Source organism: Eulemur rufifrons, chromosome 7 (assembly GCF_041146395.1).
Source record: "Eulemur rufifrons isolate Redbay chromosome 7, OSU_ERuf_1, whole genome shotgun sequence".
Taxonomy (NCBI): Eukaryota; Metazoa; Chordata; class Mammalia; order Primates; family Lemuridae; genus Eulemur; species Eulemur rufifrons.
The window spans coordinates 282,720,562-282,743,308 of NC_090989.1; the positions used below are offsets into that span (position 1 = coordinate 282,720,562).

The 22,747-nt window shown below is 53.5% G+C and overlaps 1 protein-coding gene across 1 annotated transcript in view; it reads left to right on the top strand.

Annotated features, from left to right (window-relative positions):
• The window catches only part of CFAP77 (cilia and flagella associated protein 77), a 116,089-nt gene extending 95,601 nt beyond the window's left edge, over positions 1–20,488 (top strand). Inside the window, exon 6 of the mRNA XM_069474774.1 lies at positions 20,366–20,488. Coding sequence (XP_069330875.1) covers positions 20,366–20,488 — 123 coding nt within the window. The remainder of the gene's footprint in view (positions 1–20,365) is intronic.
• Positions 20,489–22,747: the final 2,259 nt, after the last annotated feature.

Genomic DNA, 22,747 nt, shown 5'->3' on the forward strand with positions numbered 1-22,747 from the left:
TTACTGTGTGCCAGGCACTGAACAAGCATTATCTCAGCGATCGTGGCCCCATTGTGCTGATGTGGAAACTGAGGCTCAGAGGGGTCAGAAGTGGATCCCGGATCCATTCCAGCCCCAGGACGTGCTGCCCTCCCTCCCCTCCAGGCCCCACCTCCAGCCCCCTTCTCACCACCAAAGGGCTCCTTTCTTCCCCATCGAGGCACTTGTCAACTTTGCAATTAATTAATTAACCGGGCAATTTTTCACCTTGCCCAGAAAGTGTGAGCCCACAAGGACCATGTCCCCAGAGCCCAGCAGGGTGCCTGGCACAGAGTGGGGGGTTAGTCAACGTGTGTGGAATGGCCGAATGAGTGGACCAGAGAATAGACGACCAGTAGAGCCCAGAATGACAGAAATTTGCAAGCCTTTCGCAGACCCCGCGAAACCCCCTTCCGGACCCGCACACCCAAGACCCACCACCCCTCGAAGCTGCCAAGTGGGAGTGGGCTCAGAGGCCTGGCGGCTGCCCACAGGTCTGTCACGTGTGAAGCCCCGAGAGGGTCTTTGTCTGGGCCTCGTGTGCCACTGATCCGCCGCCCCCACCCCGGCCCCGTTATGAAAGGAAAAGCGCTTCCAAAAAAGTTGAACCTGTCACGGTGATGGATAACCTAAATGGACTCTCCCCGCTCATGAACAGATGTCGCCGCTGAACTCTGTCAGAAATAATTAAACACCTTTCACACGGGAAAGCAGCAGGCAGGGCGCGGCTTTCTGCACCACTCAGCCAGCCACGAGGGGGCTGCCCCTGCCAGAGGGGCCGCCGAGACCCCCACCCCGGCCTGCACGGACCACTTAAGGAGTCGAGGGCGGAGAGGGACCAAGGAAGGGAGAGGACACGTCCCCCAGAAGGCAGGGCCACTGGGCGGTGCCTGCGCCCCTGTCCAGTCTGTGCCACCAGCAACTGCCACGGGTGGCCAGTGTCCAGGATGGGGCTCTCCAGGCCTTAGTTTCCTCATCTGAAAATGAAGGGTTAGGACTAGTTCTCGAGGGTCCCTTCTCATCCAGGATTCTGTGATTCTGAGTGCACTGGCCAAGGAGCCATGTGGGAGGGATGGTGGCTCTTGGAGGTGTGGACCCCAAACCCAGGGTGACCTGGCAGGGGGAGCAGCTCAGACCATTCCTCAAGCTCCACGTGGCCATGGGACGTGGACTCGTTTCCCCTCCCTGGGCTCGGGCCCACGCTCTCGGTGCCCGGGGCAGGGCGACTCTCTCCCGCCCTTTGGCAAGGTGAGCTGGGGTCTGCAGGGCAGAGAGCTCGGCCGGCGGGAAGGGAGGAGGGAAGCTGCGGGGTATGTCTGTGTGTGCCCATGACTCCAGGGTCAGCCAGACGGGTCGAGTGGTGACCCTGCCACCCCCTACCTGTCAGGTGGCCCTACCTAAGACCCACTTCCTCTTCCATAACACGGCTAACGGTGCTCTCCTGGAAGGGCTGCTGGGAGGACTTGTCGAGAGTGTACAGCATTTAGCAACGTGCCTGGCCCACGTTGGCCACCCACAAATGGCAGCTGCCGAGAAGGTGGCCGTGGTGGTCGTCCATTCACTCGTTCACTCATTCATGAATCTTTCCCTCGAGCCCCGTCGTGCCAGCCCCTTGTTCTCGGCACCAGTGCTGTGGTGAACGAGCCAGACTAAGGTTTTACGGCGCCGTGGGGCTGCCGGCCACTGGCACGGAGTGAGAGGGGCAGGGACTACGCAGGTGGACGCCAGACGGGGCGGTCTGAAGAAGCCCCACCCGCCGTGTCCAGTGTTCACAGCCTGAATGGTGAGGAGACACCAGCCTTAGCTGGCAGCCCCGAGTTCAGGGGCTGGGACGATTCCCCAAGGAGACCCCGTTACACTCAGTCCTTGTGGACTGGCCCCTCACGTGCCTTCTGTGGAAACCTCAGGGCTCCTCCCGGGCGGGTCCAGACCCCCAGCCACCCAGGCCGCCCTCCCCTGGGGGACTCGGGTATTAACAGCAGCCCCTTTGCTCTCGGGAGTGACGCTGTCAGAGCCACCCGGTCTACAGCCGCCTGAGCGTGAGCCCTGAGAAGCCGATGGCTCCTCTTTCTGCCCAAAGACCTAGGGGCAAATGCTCCCCAGTGCTTACGGAGTTAGACAGCGAGATATCGTACAGCCGCGGAAAACCACGGCTTCCATCTCGCTCACTGACACTGCAATAACACGTTATTGGGCAAAAGATCTGTACGCGTGACCCCCCGGGTGGGTCTGCAGGATGGACACGCAGACACCAGAGGGAGGGCCGGGCAGTAACAGTAGCGCTCTTTGGGGGTTGAGGTCGAGTCTGAGTTTTACTCTCTCTGGTGCTCTTCTCTGCGTTGCTGGAACTTTTGCAATGAGTGCCTGCACCTTTTGCAAAGCCAGCAAGGCTATTTTAAAGAACGTTTCCGAAGGGTAGAGATTCCGCTTCTTCCCCAGCTGTTCTTCCCAGTGTTCACCCCCGTCGAGCCCGAGCCCATTCTTCCCGAGGCCTCACGAGACGCTCGCTCGCTGCCGGCCCGGCCTGGTTGCTCCACTCAGTTTCACGCCTGCCGGAGTCTGGGTCTGTACGGCCAAGTCCGTGTTGTTATTGGAGACCCAACATCCATGTCATTTCATTTATTTATTTATTTTTTGGAGACAGAGTCTCGCTCTCCAACATCCGTTTTAGAGGGGGGTTTGCCCTAACACCTCGGGGTCCCCGCCCCGACAGGAGACATCCCGTCTCTTCTCCACAGCCCCGGTGCCCACCAACATTACATAGTCATTCAGTCACTAAGTATGAGCAAATCGTCTACATTTTCATTTGGCTTTTGTTTTCAGCCCCACTGCTTTAGAATAATGGCCCAAGCTATTAAGCTAACCGTTTGATTTACAAGCTCTTGTGCTCCGGACGCCGGGATCAGACTCCTCTCTTTGTGGAAGACTAACCCTGCCTCGGGTCTCCTGGGCCCCCAGCTCCCTAATAGAACAGGAGACGGAGGGAAAAAATATATCAGCAGTCAGCCAAGCAGTGACACCCAGAGACGCAGCTGATTAGCAAAAGCTGCTGAATCTAAGAAAAGGGTTTTCTCTGCCACCTTTAAGCTCTCGTACAAATCATAGCTGGCTGCAAAGTGAACTCTCTGTTAAACCCCCGGAGCAGGCCCCTCGCCCGGCCACCCCGTTGCCTCTGCCTCTGCAAAAGGCTTGCCCGGCTGAAATGAAGGTGTGTCCGACCCCAAAGTCACATTTTCCAGACCCTAGAAGGACAATGCCAGATCTGCTGCCCCGCCCAAGGGTCTCTGCACAGGGATGTATTTTAAGAATCCTGTTGCTCTCTTGCATCAGAATAAGAATCGTCCTATGTCCCCGTGGAGGGCACCGAGTGCAGGAATGGAATCTGTCACACGCGGAAACAGGGCAACAGGAAGAATGATTCAGAGGCCCCGATGCAGTTGACATTCCTTCCCTAAATACGGATACCCCCGTTATAAATCGATCAGTATGCAGAAGAGCTGACTCGCCGAACGGATAAGAGCAGCAGCTTCATTGGTTTTACATAATCTGGCACCTTGGAGGTACAGAATTTTTAGGCACCTGCTCACGAGGTGACATTGCTGCTCAAATACTGGCAAGTCACAAATAGCCAGAGCCAGGAACAAGGGGAAAGGAGACGTGGGTCTGGGGGGGCGGGTAGCGGCAAGTTCCCAGAGCAGCACGAGAAGTCTGGGGCATCCTAAGGTGGGTCTGCAGAGGCCAACAGCGAAGGGAGGGCCAAGTGTGGCCCTTCTCGCAGGACCCCCTGAATCCCTCCAGTTCCAGGGGATTTTCAGTCTAATTCGGAAGGCTCTTCTCCCACACTGGGTATGAAAATATTTCAATTTTTGTATTGAACACCAACCAGAAAACAGAGTAAGATAGCTGGTTTGGGCATTGGTTATAGATTTCGAATCTCTAGAGACAGCAAGCATCTCGTGGAATTTGGGGAGTTGATGGATCTTTGGGGGCCCCCAGTTTCTTCTTTCTGCTTCCAGCTCATCCCCAAGAGAATGAATCCTTGATGAGCTAAGGAGAATCCCGCTGGCTCAGGGAGGGGTTTGGGCCACATCTTCCACCCCTGGAATGATTTCTTCAACGTCTCCTCGAATCCCTCTGGCCCCCTGGTTTCTGAGTGTCCCCACTGTCACCCTGTCACCGGCACCAAGGCGGACGGTGTGATGGGACGGAAAGCTGCAGGCCCTGGCAGATGAACAACATTAGACGATTTCCTCGGTAAACTCAGGGTCCATTCGAATGAAACACATCGAGACGACGTGAGCGACACAGGCAACCTCGCTGCTCCCCCTGGGACACGTGCACTGGAATCCGAGAACATGCTGGGAGGTCGTGCGAGAACAGGGAGGTTCTTCTGGCCTCTCCCCTTCCTCTCCTCGAAGAAGTCCTGGGAAACGATGCCTTAGAGTGGTGCAAAAGAAAAAAAACTGTGGGCAGTTTGACCAAAGGCTGGAAGAGTAGAGGGAAGAAGTTATTCTAAGGTGGAGCTCCCAGGTGGCAGCAGTGATGACTTCCACAGCCCACACACCTTGAGTCCTTCCTAGATGCCAGCCTGGGTGCTTTTGGGAATCATCCCATCTCGTGTCACTACCCTCGATGACCCCACGTGGTAGAGTTGAGTATCCCCGTCTCAGAGGCGAGGAGGCTAAGCTGGAAGGTTAAAGTCACGTGCCTGAGGTTAATAGCCAGCAAGTGGCCGAGCGGGGACCTGGCCCCCGCTGGCTGCCTCCAGGCCTCAGGCACTGGAATTGCCGATAAATACTAAGGACCTGCAACTGGGGCCAGGGTGCCCAAATGCAGGACCTGGGAAGGAAAGCAAAGGGCGGTCAGGAATGAGGCTTTTATGGGTGTCCAGAGGGTCGTGGCCAGCTCTGCTCTGGCTGATTTAAGTCCTCGCAGTAAACTAAACTTCCCACTGCCCTGAAAGCCTGTAGACCTTGGTAAAACCTGGAGCATCTTTTAAATTGTAGTTTGGCCCCAAGGCTAAAGAGGAAAGAGGCCACTGATGCTAGGTTCAGGCTGGCTGGACTGAGACGGGCAGGCGAGATGGAGCCCAGCAGGAGGGCTGAGGCTGTGGGCTCCGGGGCCCAGCCTGCATCTGTGAAGTGGGGACGGTGACAGAGAGGGCCCAGTGCTGCTGTGTGTGAGGCGCCTGGCACAGGCCTGGCTAGGGGAAGGTCTCGGAGCAGCAGGTCCCTGGGCCGGGCGAGGCCTGAGCGTCTGCTCCTGTAGGGGAGTTGTTGTAAGGCTGGGCTGTGTCTGGGGTCCTCTGCGGAATGGTTTAAATGCAGACTCTGGGCCTCCACCCAGGATCCGGATCCAGTGGGTCTGGGGTAGGCGCCAAACCTACATTTTTAGCAAGCAGCTCCCAGGGTCAATGTGAACTCCACTCTTCCACAGTCATGCTTAAAGTATATATTTAGATGCCAGGTGGGTGCACTTTCGTAGCTTCATAGGAAGCACGCTGGGGCCTCCAAAAGAAAACGTGCCTGTTGGAGACGCGTCCATCTGTTAAACAGCCCTAATGACTAGGAACTTCCGTCTCGGTCTGCTCAGGCTGCTCTGACAACACTCCACAGACCGAGCAGCTTAAACAACAGGCATTTGTTTCTCTCAGATTTGGAGGCTGCAAGTCCAAGATCAGGGTGCCACGCCCAATCCACAGCAAGCTCTTTCTCAAGTTCAGCGGGAACCTGCCCCTCCTACCTTCCACCTCCTGCTTCTGGAGCCCCGTGGAGGCCCCTGCTCTTCCTTCTATGGGACAGCTCTGCAAGTTCCCGAAGTCAGATCCTGTTTCCACATAGATGCCCGGGCTCCTGACTGTGCCTGAGACCAGAGTTCTGAAGGCCAGAAGCCAGAGCCCTGTGCTGCAGGGACAGCAGACGGCTCAGGTGCCAGGACCTCTGCCAGCCTCTCCCTTTGTCCACAGTTAGGGGACACCTGTCAGTCTGAACTGTATTTCTAAATATTTTCAGACAAACCTGTGGTTGAAGATGCCATCGTGCCACTTGAATCGCTTAGTGTAACAATCTGTGTAAAAAGCCCTTGCTGGAGGGCAATTTCAGGAGGAAGTTGCAGCCAGACTTGTGTGCCACTAATAGTAGTAACAACAGTACGAGCCCCACACCCCGAACACCTACCGCGTGTGCCAGGCACCGTGCCAGGGCCCTGGCGATGACCCCGTGGCATGGGTAGGGGGCCCTTGCTTCGCAGGTGAGCAGCTGAGGCCCCTGGTCACTCAGCTAGAGAGCGATAACCCTGCAGTGCCACTGGTGTCCCTTCCGCTGAGGAAAAGGCACCGCCGACATGATGGAACGTGCTCCTTTTTGCCTCGTGTGGCAGGAACTGAGCGAGAGTTAGAATCTGTTCCATGTAGGAGCCCAGGAGTCTCTACACTTTTCAGTCTCTGCTTTGCGCAACCCTTAAACGTCTCATTTCACGTCGTGTACCGTTCACTGGACACCTTCAAATCACTTGGAAGCAGACAGGGAACGAATGTTGAAGAAAATAAAACACCTCTTCCACTTAGAGTTTAAGCTGAGCAAAGCAGACGGACAGGGTCTTCAGGATGCTTGGATCTCAGGTGCATTTGCAAGGGCTCTGTCGTCTTGGCCCAGGCTGCTAACCCCTTCATCTGTCCACCTGCCCGTCCTCAGCCCTCTGTCCCTCTGTTTGCTCATCCAGCCACCAGCCAAGGCTTCACGATTTGTTGAGTGTCTACTGGGTGCCTCTTACACTAGAGTGACCCCGAGGCCTTTGGAGGTCTCCTGCCTGCTGACATTTCCCTAGAACAATGCCCAGAACATGGCGTTAACGTCCTTGCTGGCTGAGGACACTTCACTCTAACGGTCCTGCTTGTGACCTGACAGGCTCAGCCTCGTCAACCACAGAAAGGTTCTGTCCTTCTAAAAAGATACCAGAAAAAATTCTTCCTGCTTATTATTCCAATAAGATAAAAGGGGACGACAACTAAGCCCCGCCGGGCTGTGCTCTCCACCCCAGTGGGCTGAGGACACCAGACATCTGAGTGTGTTCCGGCTTTCCGGGCGGGAACCGGCGTGGCTCCGCAGCCTGTGTGGATAAGCGGTAAGGTGCTGCACCATGTGGACAGCCAGCAAAGGACTTAATTTGCAACTGATCACAAAATCAAAGACTCTGTCAACTGAGGAACCATGTGCCTGCATAACCACATTGCGCTACCTGAGAAAGCATCGTCAGGTAAATTTCCAGAGAAAGTAATTAAGGAAGCCCCATTATCTACATTCCGTAGCAAAATTTGGAGCTCTGGAATTTGACATTCACCGGGGCTCTGGTGTCTCCTCCCAGCCCGATCCTTCATCAAAACGAACAGTGCAGGCTGATGAGGGGATCAGCTGGCGTGTCCCCCGCCCCCGCCCTAACGTGCCCCTCCAGCACTGTGTCCTGGATGTGTTGTCTTGTCAAAGAAGCAGTAAGCAGCAAATAAGATCACTGCTTCTTGCGATGAGGGTGAGATTAATACACACGTACGCAGGCCTGAGATCTGGCAAGAGCCAATTAATATTTATCACGTACCCACGGCGCCCATGATACTAAGAATCAACATGCAAAACATACAGACCCTGGCATCAGGGAGTCTACACTCGGATTCACACACGGGTTCTACACGCACATAGATGCTCCGTGCGCTTGGAGGCACCTGCCCTGGTGGGAGCATCTACACGAGTAGCTTCTTCTTACTGAAGCAACGCCAAATTCTCACCCAGGCGCCATCAGCACCGTGGCCTGCGCGGGGTGGGGGTGGGAGGGACGCTGCTGAGACACCAGCCCAAACCACTAGGGGCTGTCCCATTCTTGAAGACTCCTCCAAAGGGTCCCATTAACATAATCCCTTCCCTAACTCCTTGGTTCTCACTCGAGCTGCAAATGAAAGAGAAAGCCCCGCTCTCCACTGAGTATCAGAGTCTGCTCCGACGTCCTGTCCCCTGATGTCCCTGAGAGGGGCGGCTGGAGCCGGGCGCCCGCTGGAGGAGCCCACAGCCCTTGTGCAGGCGGAGCCCCTCCAGCCAGACGCCGCGGGGCCCCTCCCAGAAGAACAGAGCGAGCAGACTCCCATCATCTGGGCTCTGAAAGGAGAAGGGGGAACCCCCCTTCCTGGCGGCTCAGCTTGTCACGGCATTTGTTGACAAGCCCATTGAAAACAGGCCTCACCGCCGCTGTGAAGTTCGCTCGTCTCCCATTCACTCCTCTCTCAGACAGTTTTTGAAAGGCGAAAAGTCTGGAAAACACACACGCTCTCCCACCCCACCCCCGGAGCCCCATCACACAGAGGGAGAGAGAGAGAGACGAGCCTCCTCACCTGGCCCCACAGTGCACCGCCTCCAATTAAATCAAAATGGTTTGTTTTTAATGGTCTTTTACACTGACAAGTGGGCGATCATTTTGGGCCCACCAGCTGTCAGGGAACTGAGGCAAATCCTCCGTTGATAATGCCCAATGCTTCCAATTAGGAGCCGCGGCCGCTCCTGGAGCGCTAACGATTCCCCAGCCGTCCCCCAGGCCCCTTTGGCGCTGGCTGTTTCTTCTCGCCTGCTCTGCCGCAAATTACTGACACAAAACGGAAGGCCCCGCGTCTCCTCCGCCACGCCAGGCCCGGGCCCTGTTGGGTTTAATGAGCCGATGGAAGTTTCGTGGCTCCGGCGCTAAATTCTTTTCTTGTTTGACAGCTGCTCGGCTAAGGCGAGTGTTGACCTTATAAAAGATTTAGTGTTTCTCATTATTTTCTGTCAAGCTTCACAAGTGATGGCTCGGCGGTTATCATTTGCATCCTGGGTGCGCGTGTGTGCAAGCGTGTACACGTGTGTGCTGACTCGGACGCGGCTCCAAGGTGGCGACGGGAACGGGAAGGGGCCTCTCCCCCTCTGGTGTCTGGCTTCCGCACCACAGCTTCCAGGGTGACATTCTCCTGGGCTGCGGTTTCAAAGAGAGGCCAAGATGCGCGGCCAAGACCATGGGTGGTTCGACGGCTTCCAGGCCTCCCGATGGAGCTGGAGCCATGGGGGGGCGCAGGAGAGAGCCCCGTGTGCCCTGAGTTTGGTCAACTCCCAGAGCCTTCCGGACCACCGCGCAGGCAAGAGGACAGTTTTAAGGCCACCCTCAAGATTTCATCGGGAGGAACCCACTCTGTCCTTACAGGGCCCGGCTAAGGCCGCCTCCCAAAAGCTTCCTCTTCCTGCTCTGCCCCCTCTATAAGGACATAATGGTTTTAAAAAGCAGAACTTTTTTTTTTTTAAGTGACATGCATTATCCTCCCCGAGGTGACGCTGGGAGCACGTGTTAGTCCTTATTTTGTTTGGCGCCCGTGCCAAATTGAGGCTGCTCTGTACCTAACAAGCTCCAGGGTGTCCACGCGGCACCTTTGCCGGCCCCCGCGGGCCTCCCCATCTCTTTTCTTTCCATCTCCGTGCTCTCCCCTTGTTCCTACCGACCCGCTGGCCATCCCAGGCACAGGTGACCCGCGGTTGCGTAAAGAAGAGGAGAGAGTTGAGGGCAGAGGGACGTGTGGATGTCTCTCCCTGGGGTCTGTGTGCATCATTGTTACCATGGGAGACTCTATTTTGATCCCTTAGAGCAAACTCATGGCACCGTCTCCCTCCTGTGCCCCTGGCAGACCTTGCCAATCAACCATTGTGTACTTTCTTCATGAGCCTAAATTCAGCCTTAGAATAGTTTGTAACAGAATTGCAGCCGTCAGCCGCATCAGTCTAGTGGAGCCGATAAGTGAAATGAAATGTCACCTCCTAGCCATCCCTGCCTTGGAGGGGCCACGTAAGTGACTTGCTAAGTATTCTTAAAATTCCTCTTCTTTTTATGCTACATTAAAATGACATTTATATAAAAGGAAATAAAACATAGCCCACTACAGAAAAATAGATAAATTGGGCTTTATCAAAATTAAAAAGTTTTATACTTCAAATGATACTTTCTTTTTTTTTTTTTTTTTTTGTTGAGACAGAGTCTCACTTTGTTGCCCAGGCTAGAGTGAGTGCCGTGGCGTCAGCTTAGCTCACAGCAACCTCAGACTCCTCGGCTTAAGCGATCCTACTGCCTCAGCCTCCCGAGTAGCTGGGACTACAGGCATGCGCCACTATGCCCGGCTAATTTTTTCTATATAGATTTTTAGTTGTCCATATAATGTCTTTCTATTTTTAGTAGAGACGGGGTCTCGCTCAGGCTGGTCTCGAACTCCTGACCTTGAGCAATCCACCCGCCTCGGCCTCCCAGAGTGCTAGGATTACAGGCGTGAGCCACCGCGCCCGGCCAATCAAATGATACTTTCAAGAAAGTGAAAAGACAACCCACAGAACGGGAGAAAATATTTTCAAATCATGTGTCAGATAAGGGACTTGTATCTATGAATATATATATTACTCTTACAACTCAGCAATAAAAAGATAAATAATTTAAAAATGGGCAAAGGCTATGAATAGACACTTCTCCAAAGCTGATATACAAATAAACACATGAAAAGATGTTCAACATCATTAGCCATCAAGGAAAGGAAAATCAAAATCACAATGAGATATGGCTTTGTACCCACTAGGATGGCCACAATAATAATGACAGACCATAACAAGTGTCGGCGAGGATTTGGACAAATTGGACACTTGTACATTGCTGGTGGGAATAAAGATTGGGGCAGCCACTTTGGAAAACACTCTGCAGTTCCCCAAAAGGCTAAACATACAGTTTCCATGTGACCCAGCAATTCTACTCTTAGGTATTATCGCCCCCAGAGAAATAAATCATACATCCACACAAAAACATGTACATGAATGTTCCTAGCCGCATTATTCATACTGGTCAAAAATCAGAAACAATATAAACGTCCATCAACTGATGAATGGGCAACAAAAGGTGGTCTCTCCATGCAGTGGAATATTATTTATCCATGGAAAGGAATTAAGTGCTGTTGTTACAGGCTACCACCTGGAGGAGCCTGGAAAACATTATGCTGAGTGAAAACAACCAGACACAAAAGACCATACGTCGTATGGTTCCATCACACGGAACGTCTGAAATAGGCAAATGCACACAAATAGGAAGCAGATTAGTGGTTGCCAGGCTGGGGGAGGAGGAGGAGGGGCTGACTGCTAATGGGTATGAGGTTTCTTTTTGGGGTGATGAAAATGTTTTAAACTTATATTGCGGCGGTGGTTGTACAATGCTATGGACACACTAAAATCGTTGATTTATACACTTTAAACAGGTGAATTTTATGGTATATGAATTATTTCTCAATAAAGTTGTTTTTTAAAAAAGCCAAGCCACTTGAAAAAGAACTAGCCCACTTGAGTTAGATGAGTGATCCCTGCCCGGATTCTGTCTTTGGAGGCTGGAACAGGGTGACAATTGGCCATGATGATACAGTCTCAGATGATGAGGGAGGGTCTGGTGTGTCCTCAATGCACCCCCCCACCCCCTATTATCCACTCTGACTCTCATTCCCCTGAAACCTCTTGAACTTAGAAGCTGAAGCAGCAGCGACGCCCTGACCTGGAAGTTTTGGGACGATCAGACACACACCCCAACTTGAGACTGGTGTGACCCTGTTATTTTTCTACTAGCATCTAGCAAACAGCTTCACTGTTCAACTTTGATTTCAACCGCTGCTGCCTGGCCTTAGCTAATCCTTGGGAATGGTCTGGAGATACTGGTTTGGCTTCTGGAGATAGCAGATTGATTTCTGTTTCCAAAGGCACAAATGCTGCCTACCTTTTCTTCTGCCCCAGCAAGTCCCACAGGCCCTACAGGGAGTGGAGCACAAACCTGGATTCCCGTTCTGGCTTGGTCACTTAGGAGCTTAGCCGCTGGGTCTCCTTGGGCCAGTGTCTTAACCTTCCTGAGCCTCTGTTCCTCTCCAGTGAGGAGGCCCCTCCGAAACCCTGGAAGGTCGCCGCTCTTCCCCATTCACCTGGTGCGGTTTGCCAAGGTTGGGCCAAGTGCCAGCTAAGAGCCCACGGTAGACCTTGTGGGGAGGCAGGAAGTTTGTTGTCTGAGCTGGAGTTTGGATGTTCTTTGAAATCGCAGCGTGTGTCAGCAGGGAGGGTCAGGCCCTGTGTCCTTGTTCCATCTATTTTTGGACCACAGAGGAATTAGAGCCAGCAGCAGAATAACAATTTAGGGAACCAGATGTCTCAGGAGAGATTGTTACCCTTGTTAATTACTTAAACTACAACCCGCTACATCAGAGCTTCGGGCCGGCCTGTGCACCGACGGTGTCTCGTGTCCCGCCAGGGCCCCTGACCTCCGGCTGCCCCGAACGTGACAGAAATTACTGACCTGGGACTGAGCCATAATTTTCAAGTGCCTCTCATTAGAGGAGACAGCCTCTCAATCTTTTACGTGAAATTTCTCCTTCCAGTCACCTGAGCAATTGTCATTTAAAAAAAAAACTAAACTAAAATCTCTATGACTGTCATTTTTTTCTTAGCTCTTCAGCAGATTTCTTTTTGTTCTTGTTTTTAATCTAGTAATTTTTTCTCAAATCATCCCTTTTGCCTTCTCAGTCCCCGGGAAGCTTGGTGTCCAGCTGGGGGACCAGAGTGTGGCTAAAGTGGCGACCAGCATCCACTGGCCCAGCTACGGTGCGGTGGGGCTGGGTCAGAAGCCTGGGCTCACACACATGCTTGAACAATCCAGGGAATCATCTATGTTTTAAGCTTTTCTTATAAATGGAATCATGCTTACGTACCATTCTGTAAGTTTTCTGTAACTTTTTTTCTCTCGAAACATTGGGTTTTGAGATCCATACGTGTTGGTTCAGAGCGATTCGGAGCAGTCCTGTCCTACAGAACTCTCTGACGAAAGGTTCTACAGCCACCCGTTCACTGCAGTGGCCACTGGCCACGAGGGTCTGTTGAGCACTTGGAATGTGGGTGGTGTGAGGGACTGAATTTTTAATTTGATTTAGTTTTAGTTCATTGAAATGGAAATGGCCACGTGTGGCTGGGGGCCGCCATGTTGGACAGTGCCTCCCGGAGCGATCATTCCAGCTGACGTCGAGCGTCCCCCGTGTGGGTTTGCCGCCCTCCATCCGTTCAGAGCCCGGTGACGGACACACAGTTATCTCCACGTTTGTCATCACGTTACTATCCTAGGCTTCCTTACACACATCTCTCAGTGGATGTTTCAGTGGCTGTACCAACTAACACTCTTGCAGTAGTGTCAGACTTATTACTGTTAGTACCAATCAGATGGGCATGAAGTGGTATTTTGCTTAATGTGCTATTCCCTGGTTACACATTGGGTTGAGCATCTTTTCCCCTTTGGTGGCCATTCAGATTTCCCCGCTGTGAACTGCCTGTTTGTGGCCCATTCTGTCGTTGTGGGACCCCTCGCCACTTCCCCTGCCCAGCTCCGCTTATCTTCCAGCTTCTGCTCATATGTCCTTTCTTCAGGGAGGCCTTGTCTGGCCGTCAGACAGAGTTTGAGTCTCTGTGTTACAAATTCTTATGGAACCTGGTATTCTCTTAATACTTAGCATTACTCTAATTGAATAATTAGTTGTGTCATTATATTTTTATTACTAGTCTCCTGGCCCCATGACAGCAGGAGCTTTCTAAATTCTCATTGTCTGGGTCCCAGCACCATGTCTGGCACCACAGTGGACGGCCCATAAATGTACACTGAGTGAAATAACGAACACATACAGCCTGAGCAAGAGCAAGACCCCGTCTCTACCAAAAACAGGAAAAATTAGCCAGGCGTGGTGGCCCGCACCGGTAGTCCCGCTGCTCGGGAGGCTGAGGCTGGTGGATCACTTGAGCCCAGGAGTTTGAGCTTGTAGTGAACAGTGATTGTGCCACTGCACTCCAGCCTGGGTGTCAGAGCAAGACTCTGCCTCAAAAATAAATAAGTAAATAAAATAAAAAGTAATGAACACATAAATAAAAGGACAAGGGCCACATCTTATCCTCTAGCCCAGGTCACATGAACACCTTCTCTATGATGGTGCCAGTTCACTCCTATGGGGATTTTCTGTTGAAAGTAGAAGAGACTTTTCATGCAAGAGTACAAAGCGAGATCTCAAGAAATGCCAGAGTCTGATTTGTGCAGATTACTTTGGCACCAAAGAAATTGAATTAGAAATCAGTACCAAACTTAACTGATAAAATTTCCTGGAAATGTAAAAGCATATTTATAAATTACTTAGAGATCAAAGGAGAGATCCAACCAGAAATTAGATTAAAAGAGATGGAGCAAAAATGTAGTCAAAACTCGTGAGATGAGCTGGAAGAGTTCAGAGGGAAACAGTTGCTCATACTAGCTTGTATAAATGCAAATATTAGGAGAGAAGAAGGATGAAGAGGTAATTAGCAAAGCCAACAACTCGAGATGCTCGAAAATGAACAGTAGAGTAAACTCAAAGAAAGCAGGAAAGGAAATAAAGAAGTTAAGAGCAAAATTAGGGAAATGTCAAAGGAACGATTAAGGGTATCAGTCAAATGAAAGATTAGTTCATTGAAAGCATTTTGGGAAAGTGCAGATGCTTTCAGAGGAACTAGGACACGGCGTGTGGGGCCCCGGGCGCAGGGCAAAGGGAGACCACCGGGGGGCGCGTTGCAGAGCTGAGCAAAGGCGTGAATGACTCGTGGGAGACCTAGGAGTGTCGCTTCCCACTTGGGCCTTGGATTTTCCATCTGCGGTGTGGGAGAGTTGGATTCGGGGATCCCTAAGATCCCTTCCAACCCTAACTCTTTGGGAATCTTTTATTCCAATCCAGTTGGGACAGGTAGAGGATGTGGCCCAGGAGGAGACCCTGACTCCCCAGGTGCATCGGGTACAAATCTCTCCTAAGACCTGGCGGCTGCTCACTCAGCGCCCTGCTGCGGTCCTGCGTCCCCAGCCCCCCCCAGCTCCGCATCTGCTCTCGTTCCCTAGATCTCGCCCAGTTCCTCCCACCTCGGGGCGCTGGCAGATCTCCAGCGCCCAGGACACTTCCCCTTCCTTTTCCCCTGGACAGACCTTCCCAGCCCCCGGGTGGAGTTAGATTTCCCCAGTCCACAACCTTATAAAATAGCTCTGGTTTACCTGTCATTAAACAGCTGCGTGTGTGGTGCATTGAGTGACTGTCTCCCTTGACATCCTGCTGGGTCCGTGTGAGCAAGGGCCTGGCCTGTGTTCCTCGCCAGTGTATTTCCAGGGCATTGCACAGCGGTGGTGCTCAGTCCTTATTTGTGCAATGCTATTTAGATTTTGCAGTGCTCCACATTCAAACAGGACCCACACCTTTGCCAACCAGGGTGCCCCGCCGCGCCCGCCCGGCTCCCAGGGCTGCTGGCAGGCTGTGGCACCCGCCTCTTATTTACCTGCATTGACCTTAGAGCGGCTCAGAGCTCCATTCAGCAAAGCTGTCTCCTGCCAAAGCTGTGACAATTTCTTAGCTCCGGGCGGAGACAGACCACAGATGGCTTAATTTAGAAGCATCTCAGAAGGAGTTTCTTGCTCCATAGCTCTTCAGCCTTTGACTCCGGGGGTCTGCGAGGTCGTGACCACACAGGGGCTTGAGGCCTGACTTGTAATGAGGCTCATCTGCGGCTGAGCTGCTCCTGTAGGAGGGGGAGCGAGCATGCGGGGGCGGGGACAACCTTGTAGACGCTGACTTCCTCTCCCTCACTCACCAGCATGTATCGGCAGACGATGGAGCTCGTCCGAAGAGCTTGGGGCCTCAAGTCCCGCAGCCCTGGGTTCAGTCCATGAAATCCTGGGCAAGTGACTTAACCTTCTGGGACCTCCAAGTTCCCATCTGTAAAATGGAGACAGTGACGGTGCCAACCTCACTGGGGCATTCCGAGGCTTATGTGAAGTCAATGCTGAACACCTGGCAAATAGCAAGTCTGTGCTTATTCCACCGCTGCCATTGATGAGAAGGGGCTGAACACACCAGTTCTGGGCCTTCAGGGCAAGTTTTGCAGAGAGGTGCCCAGCTACGTGGGCTTGGCGAGGACTGGAACTCCCCTCTCTGTTTTTTGGTTTGGGATTCAGGTGCAGAATAGGCCCAATCTCCCTTCTCTTTCTAAAGGCCCCCGCTCCGGGCGGAAGCTTTTGCCTGAGTTCACGTTCAGGACTCTGCAGGCCCAGGTGCTCCAGCGTCTCCACCAGCGCTCAGCTCCACACGCTGCGCCTTGCCAGGCCCAGGAGGCACTGCCCGCCCACCTCTGCTGACGACACTTCCCCTCGGCCCACCCCCCATCTCCATCCTTCCAAGGCAGTCCAAGTCCCACCTGGCCGAGGAGCGGGACCACCTGAGGCCACTGTTCATCATTCATTCACTCGTTCACTCGTTCACTCGTTTGCTCACCCAGCTGACCTTGATCAAATGCTTCTCAAATGCCAGGCGCTGTGGGTCCCTCTGGGAACCGGCCAGGAGCAGACCCTGCCTCACAGAGGCTGGGCGCTTGCTTGAGTGCCCCTCTTGGATGAGATAACTCCATGAGATTCCACTTGGAATGGGAATTCCTCAGTGGCAGAGACCGCAGGCGACAGGCCTTCTGTCTCCCCAGTGTCAGCCCATGGTGGGTGCCGGCGGTGTGTGGCCAGTCACTGGAGAGAGCCTCGCACGCCCAGCACACCCCTTAGAAAACCAACGGGGAAATGGAATTTGCAGTTCTGAAGTGCAAGGCATGTGTGCTCAGCAGTCATTAGCACATAGTAGGTGCTCAATCAGTATTTTTTTAGGTAGATGGGTGAATGAATGTTTCTGCCTTGGTGAAGTTTCTACGTAAATGGAGATTGCAAAAAAAGAAAATTTCTAATCAGGCTTCTCTTTTGTCCATGGGTGGTCAAGGGCTTCCATCCCCCGCCTCCTCCTTGCGAGATGAGATGAGTGAGCTCAGGACCCTCCCACGGCAGCGCTGCCCAGGGCACTGCCCACCGCCCTGCACGCCGATCCGTCCAGGGCATGGCTCGAGGGCTGCATTAGTGTCCTGGGCTGCCGTAACACATTGCCACAAACTCGGTGGCTTAAAGCAATATAAGTTTATTCCTTCACAATTCTGGAGGCCAGAAATCCGAAATGAAGGCGTGGGCAGGGCCATGCTCCCTCCGAGGGCTCATGGGAAGGGTCAATCCTCCCCTCTTCGAGCTTCTGCCGCCTCCCAGCGATCCTTGGGTGTGGCTGCATCACTCCAGGCTCTGCCTCCGGCTTCATGTGGCTGCCCCCTGTGTCTTCTATCCCTTATAAAGTGCTTGTGACTGGAGTCAGGGCCCAGGGGAATGAATCAGGATACTCTCCTCTCAAGATCCTTAATTGCATCTGCAGAGACCGTTTTCCCAAGTAAGGTCGTGTTCGCAGGTCTAAGGGTTAGGACACGGACATATATTTTGGGGGGTCATGGTTCAACCTACTATTAACACAATGGCCAAAGAGGGGTGTGTGGAGACGGCCGAGGTGTGGGCTGCAGAGCCGCCCTTCCCTGTGAAGAGCCTGGAGCTCGGAGAGGCAGAGACGAGAATGGTGGTGGCCGGGGCTTGAGGGAGGCGAAGGTGGGGAGCGGTTGTGCTGAGTGTGAAGTTTCAGTTATGCAAAATGAGTCAGTTCTCGAGACGTCTGGACAACACTGTGCCTATAGTTAACGGTAGTGCACATACCGTATCGCGCACTTAAACAATCTGCGAGGAGGGTAGATCTCATGTTACAGGTTCTTACCAAAAACAAAAACAAAAAAACTGACAGGGCAAGAGGAACCTTTTGAAGTGATGTATATTTTTATCACCTTGACTGTGGTGATGATGGTTTCATGAGTGTTTGCGTATTTCCAAACTCATCAAACTGTATCCATTAAAATGTGTGCAGGCTTTATCAGTTCTCTCTCAATAAGGCTGTTAAAAATATTTTTTTAAAAAGGAAAATTATAACGGCAGTGACATTGTAACGATATAGAAAGTTATTTTCACATAATGTTAAGCATTTTGCAAAACTGTCTAGAGTATTGTTATTACTATTGTAAAAAACATGCATATGAATAAAATGCCTGTGTTCTAAAACACAAACAAACAAACAAAAAGACACCATTGGTGACTGGCCACCAGAAATAGCACTATTGCCAATTAGACTGTCACTCAAGGCCACGGAGACCTGAGGCCCAGGCTGGCTGGGCGCTGGGACCCTGGTGCCCCAGGCTCCCTGAACATCTCCAGAGGCCCTGGGGGTGTAAAAGTGCCCCTGGAAGCCCTTTGTTTACTGGCTCTTTGCTACCTGCTCATTGTGCAGGGTCTTCTTCCTTCTCTACAACTTTAGCGAGGCCGCTTGGGGACTTTTCTGAAACGTGGAGATTGAGCCAAGAATAAGACCACGGTGTGACTGATCACAATGAGAAGAGCCCCCACATTTAGCCCTGGGTCCAGTGGGCATGAAGTGCCTGTTAAGGGTCTGCCCTGGTGGGCTCAGTGGCTTTGGGGTTAGGCTCTGGGGCCTCCCTGGGTGACCGGAGCCCCAAGGCAATTCTGGTGACCCAAAAAGTCCCACCCCCGAGGCTGGGGCTGAGGCTGGGTAATATCACAGAGGGTCCACAGGGGGACTCGCAAAGGGCCCGTGAACCTCCTGAAATGACCTGCACTGATTGTTATGTAAGAACATGGGGTGTTTTCCTCCCAGAGGAAGAGAGTCCAGGGCTGTCCCCAGAGTCCCCAGAGCCCACATCCCCTGGGAGTAAAGAACGTGGCCATGCTGGAATAACTGAATCTGCTCATCACATGTGATTGTTACGGGTTTCTAACAAGCTTCCACAGCCCCTGCCTCCTCTCACTTCAAGGAGTGAGGTGCAGGGAGCACCCCACACATAGCTGAGCGGGAGCCATGGTGGAATGTTCCAGAAAGAGTCCAGAACTTAGAGCTCAGAGGTTGGGGTCCTAAAGCACAGTGTCTGTGCCACCCGTCCCCTGTGGGGCCAACCCTGAACTAAACTCTACTCTGGGCCTCAGCTTCCTCATCTGTAAAAGGACAAACACAACCCAGGAAGCTCCACTGGGCCCCGAGCAGAGACTGTTCCCCACGAGTTCTCCTTGTCTTTCCTCGACTTGCTTTAGTATCTCATCCTTTCCCCAGCTTGATTTCTCACCTTTTGTCACCCTAAGCCTGCCTGCAGCACCGTGGACTCAGCTAACCATTCCCAGGTGGCCCGCCCTGGCCTGGATCCCAACAAGAACTCTGTGGCTCTCCCGGGGCGGGTCCTGCTCTATCCTGAAGCCACCGAGAGCCTCGGCTGCTCCTGCAAACGCAAACGGAACCCGCCCTGCCCTCCACCTCGCCCACCCTGTCCCCTCCTGAACCCCCAGGGAGCCCCAGGGCCAGTGTACACGCTGCACCCTGCTGGGGAAACCCCTGCTTGCCCTTGGAGACTCCCTGCACCCCGCTCTGCCCCTGTGCTCTCACCGCGCACTCCCTGGCCACCTGGCGATCGTCAGGAAATGGGATGAGAAGCTCCCCAAGGGCAGAGCCAAGTTCTCCAGTTCACTGCCGTCTCCCCCCCCCACCACCCCGTGCCTGACACAGGGTTGGGCTCAGTAAAGGTGTGGATGGATGGATGGATGGATGGAAAGATGCAGCGACGGACAGTGAGCCAAATGCCTCCACCCTGTGCCTCCCTTCAGTTCCCCTAAAGGAGAGAAGCCCGGTTAGGAGGATGTGGCTCTCAGGTACTGAGTTGGAGATGATGTAGCGGACACAGTGGTCACCAGGAGATAAGGGGAAGCTTCACACACCTCCATTTCTTGAGAAGGCAGGCAGGCTGAGACACTGACCACGTCGAATCTTAACTGAAGAGACTCCCACTCCTCGGATCTGTCTCCCTCAAATTTTTTTTGTTTTTGTTTTCTGGAAGGGCGAGGTGATGTGTTCTTGAGCTCTGGTTCTGTTACTGTTGAGGGCTGGCGCCTTGACCCCCCACAGTGCTGCCACTGGGCCGGCGGGCAGTGACAGACAGGGCCGGCAACTCCCCCAGGAGAAGGCGGCTTGTTAGGGTGTTTAAACGGTGGAAAATCAGCGTGTGAAAGATGGCGCTGGCTACCAGGTCTCATTGCATGGTGATCTGGTCATTGCTGGGTGATATCTGCTCTGCATACATCGTCCCCTGCCATGAGCTGGGCAGAAGGAAGGACAGGCCCCAGGCAGCCCGCCCCACGCAGCACCAGGAAGCTCGCGGCACTCACCGTTACTTCCTGCCCTCTTAACGCCATTTTTATTACGTCTCTAAGATTGAAATGGGGGCGGGTAAGGGGTGAGCGCCACAGAAGACCTGGCTCACCCTCCTGTTCTGCGCTCTGTCCACAGGTGGGCCGGCATCTCGATACCTTCCCCACCGAGGCAGATCGCCAGAGGGCGTTCAAAGCCCACCGGGAAGAGCACGCCGTGCGCCAGGGCACCCTGCGGATGGGCAACTACACCCACCCCTAGCCCCTCGCCCGCCACGAGAAGCCTGAAGGACTCACCTTTGCCCCAACTCCTACACCATGTTCGTGCAGGCGCTGCTGCTGCAAGGACCTCAGATTCAGGTCTTAGGTTAATTGTTTTTGGTTAAGAGTCTCACTTTTTAGGTTAGCCAACACTAGTCTTATCGTGGCCCTAGTGACCCTCCCTGGGGACGACTCCTCCTCCTCCTCGGGCAGGCTCACCTGCCTCTCTTCTTGAGCCCACAGCTGACAAGATAAACCCAAATTACAAGGCAGTTTTTCAGACTCCAGGCTCAGGGTCGATTCCATGGCTCTGCCCATTAAGTGTTAAGAACAACCCGTGTATTTCCTGCAGAAAGCGTGACAGTGACATGCTTTGAAAGCCCTCATTTTATATTCCAAACATGAGTTTTAATTGCTCTTTTTGGGAGGCCTGATGTCTGACCACGGCAGTATTATCTCTCTGGGACCCCTGACAGCAGGAAGAGCCACTGGTTCATTACTCAGGCCTGTCCCCTTTCTCGGCGCAGCGGCCCTGTCAATCTCCACCGAGGTAGACTCGGGACGGTCAGCACGTCCCCAGGGAGAGAGCCTTCGGGTGACGGGCAGACTAAGCTACGCAGGCCGCAGAACTTCCCGGCCAGACTCCTGGGCGCTTCCTCACTCCGTCTTCCTATGTGTTCTTTGGCTTCCCACAAATTATATGCTGGTCTATTTTAAATTTAAAATGCTATTTGTCTCCCTCCTTTTGTGTCTTTATTTGAAAACCAGTAAACCTATAACTGGTGAATAAACCAGCCTAAGATTCATCAGACGAGAGCACTACCCCACGGAAACTTTTCAAGGTAGACAGGAACCCCCAAGGCATCCTAACAATGCCTTTTCTGAGGGAGGCAAAACCTCAAGTTTTAAATTCCAGTTCTCGTCTGAGGATTGCCAAGAGTGGATCTTCAGCCTGGCGCTCTCCCCCGAGCTCCAGGTTGATTCATCCAACAACGGCTCTGGAGGATTCTCCACTCGGGTCCTGGTGTTTGTCTCTAACCAACACGGCCAAGACAAAACGCTGCTTTTTCCACCCAGCATGCTTCTCTCTCCATCTTTCCATTTCGTAAATGAGACCACCATCCACCCAGCCGCTGGGGCCCAAAACCCTCGCTACTCCCTTTCCTCCGTCTCTCACATCTAGTCCAGCAACAAGCCTGCCATCGTTGCTTCTGAAAACACGCCCCGGTCCATCCTCTCCCGCGCCCCAAGCCCGCACCCTCGCCCATGTCATCTCTAGGGAGAGCTGCCATAGGTTCCCGCCCCGCCCCAGTCCCTTTGCCACCCAGCGGCCCAGAGCACTGAAGTGCAGCGGCCTCTGGCACTCTGAAAGTCAAACCCACAGTCCTGCAGGGGAGGCCTCACCCTCCTGCCTTAGGCTTCAGGCTACTTTTTCCCTTTGCCTGGAGCCCTTGGGCCCCGGATTGTCACCTGCCTCCTCATTGTTATTTAGGTTTTAGCTCAGAAGACAAGCCCCTACTCAAAAGGCCTTCCTGGAAATCGCCCCAGTTCAATCCGAATTGATCCCATTGGGAGTTTGTTGAGGGCCCGTCTTCCCCTCTAAGGGGAAGCTGCCCGGGATCAGGGGTCTAAGACCCGGGGCCCGTATCCCAAGGGTCGCACATCCCGAGGGTGCTCAGCGATGTCTGTGCCACGGATCACACCCCTGCAGGCCGGGCAGGGAGCATCCCTCAGCCTCGGTGACTTTCCAGGGGCCCGAACCGTTGTGCCACAGACCTGAGCGACAGACCTGAGTGGGCTTCTTGATCAGCTGTCTCCCCTCCCCCCACTGCACCGCAGCTCATTGGAAGCAAATTCCATAAAAATGCCACATCGGCCCCCTTGGCAGACCTGCCCTGCCCCAAGGGCCCGAAATGCCCCTCCCACCACACAAACCAGAGGGAAACGAGCATCCTCACTCATCTAGACTAAAGCCGCCCTGAAGCCTCCTGACCGCTCAGAGTGGTGGCCTGGAGTGGGAGGGCAGGGTCCGAGGGCCTGGCCCCCGAGCTGGGCAGCCCGTGCAACACCGTCGGCCAGAAGGAAGCCCAGCTCTGCCCGTGACCTCTGTGTGATCTGGACAAGTGTCCTGGCCACTCACTCCGTGCCTCACCTGTGCCACAGGCTTCCCTGAGCTAAGGTAGATAACGGCCACATGAAGGGACTTGTGTAAGGTGCTGGCACAGGGAAGCGCTTGGAAGCGACAGATAAACATGGACTA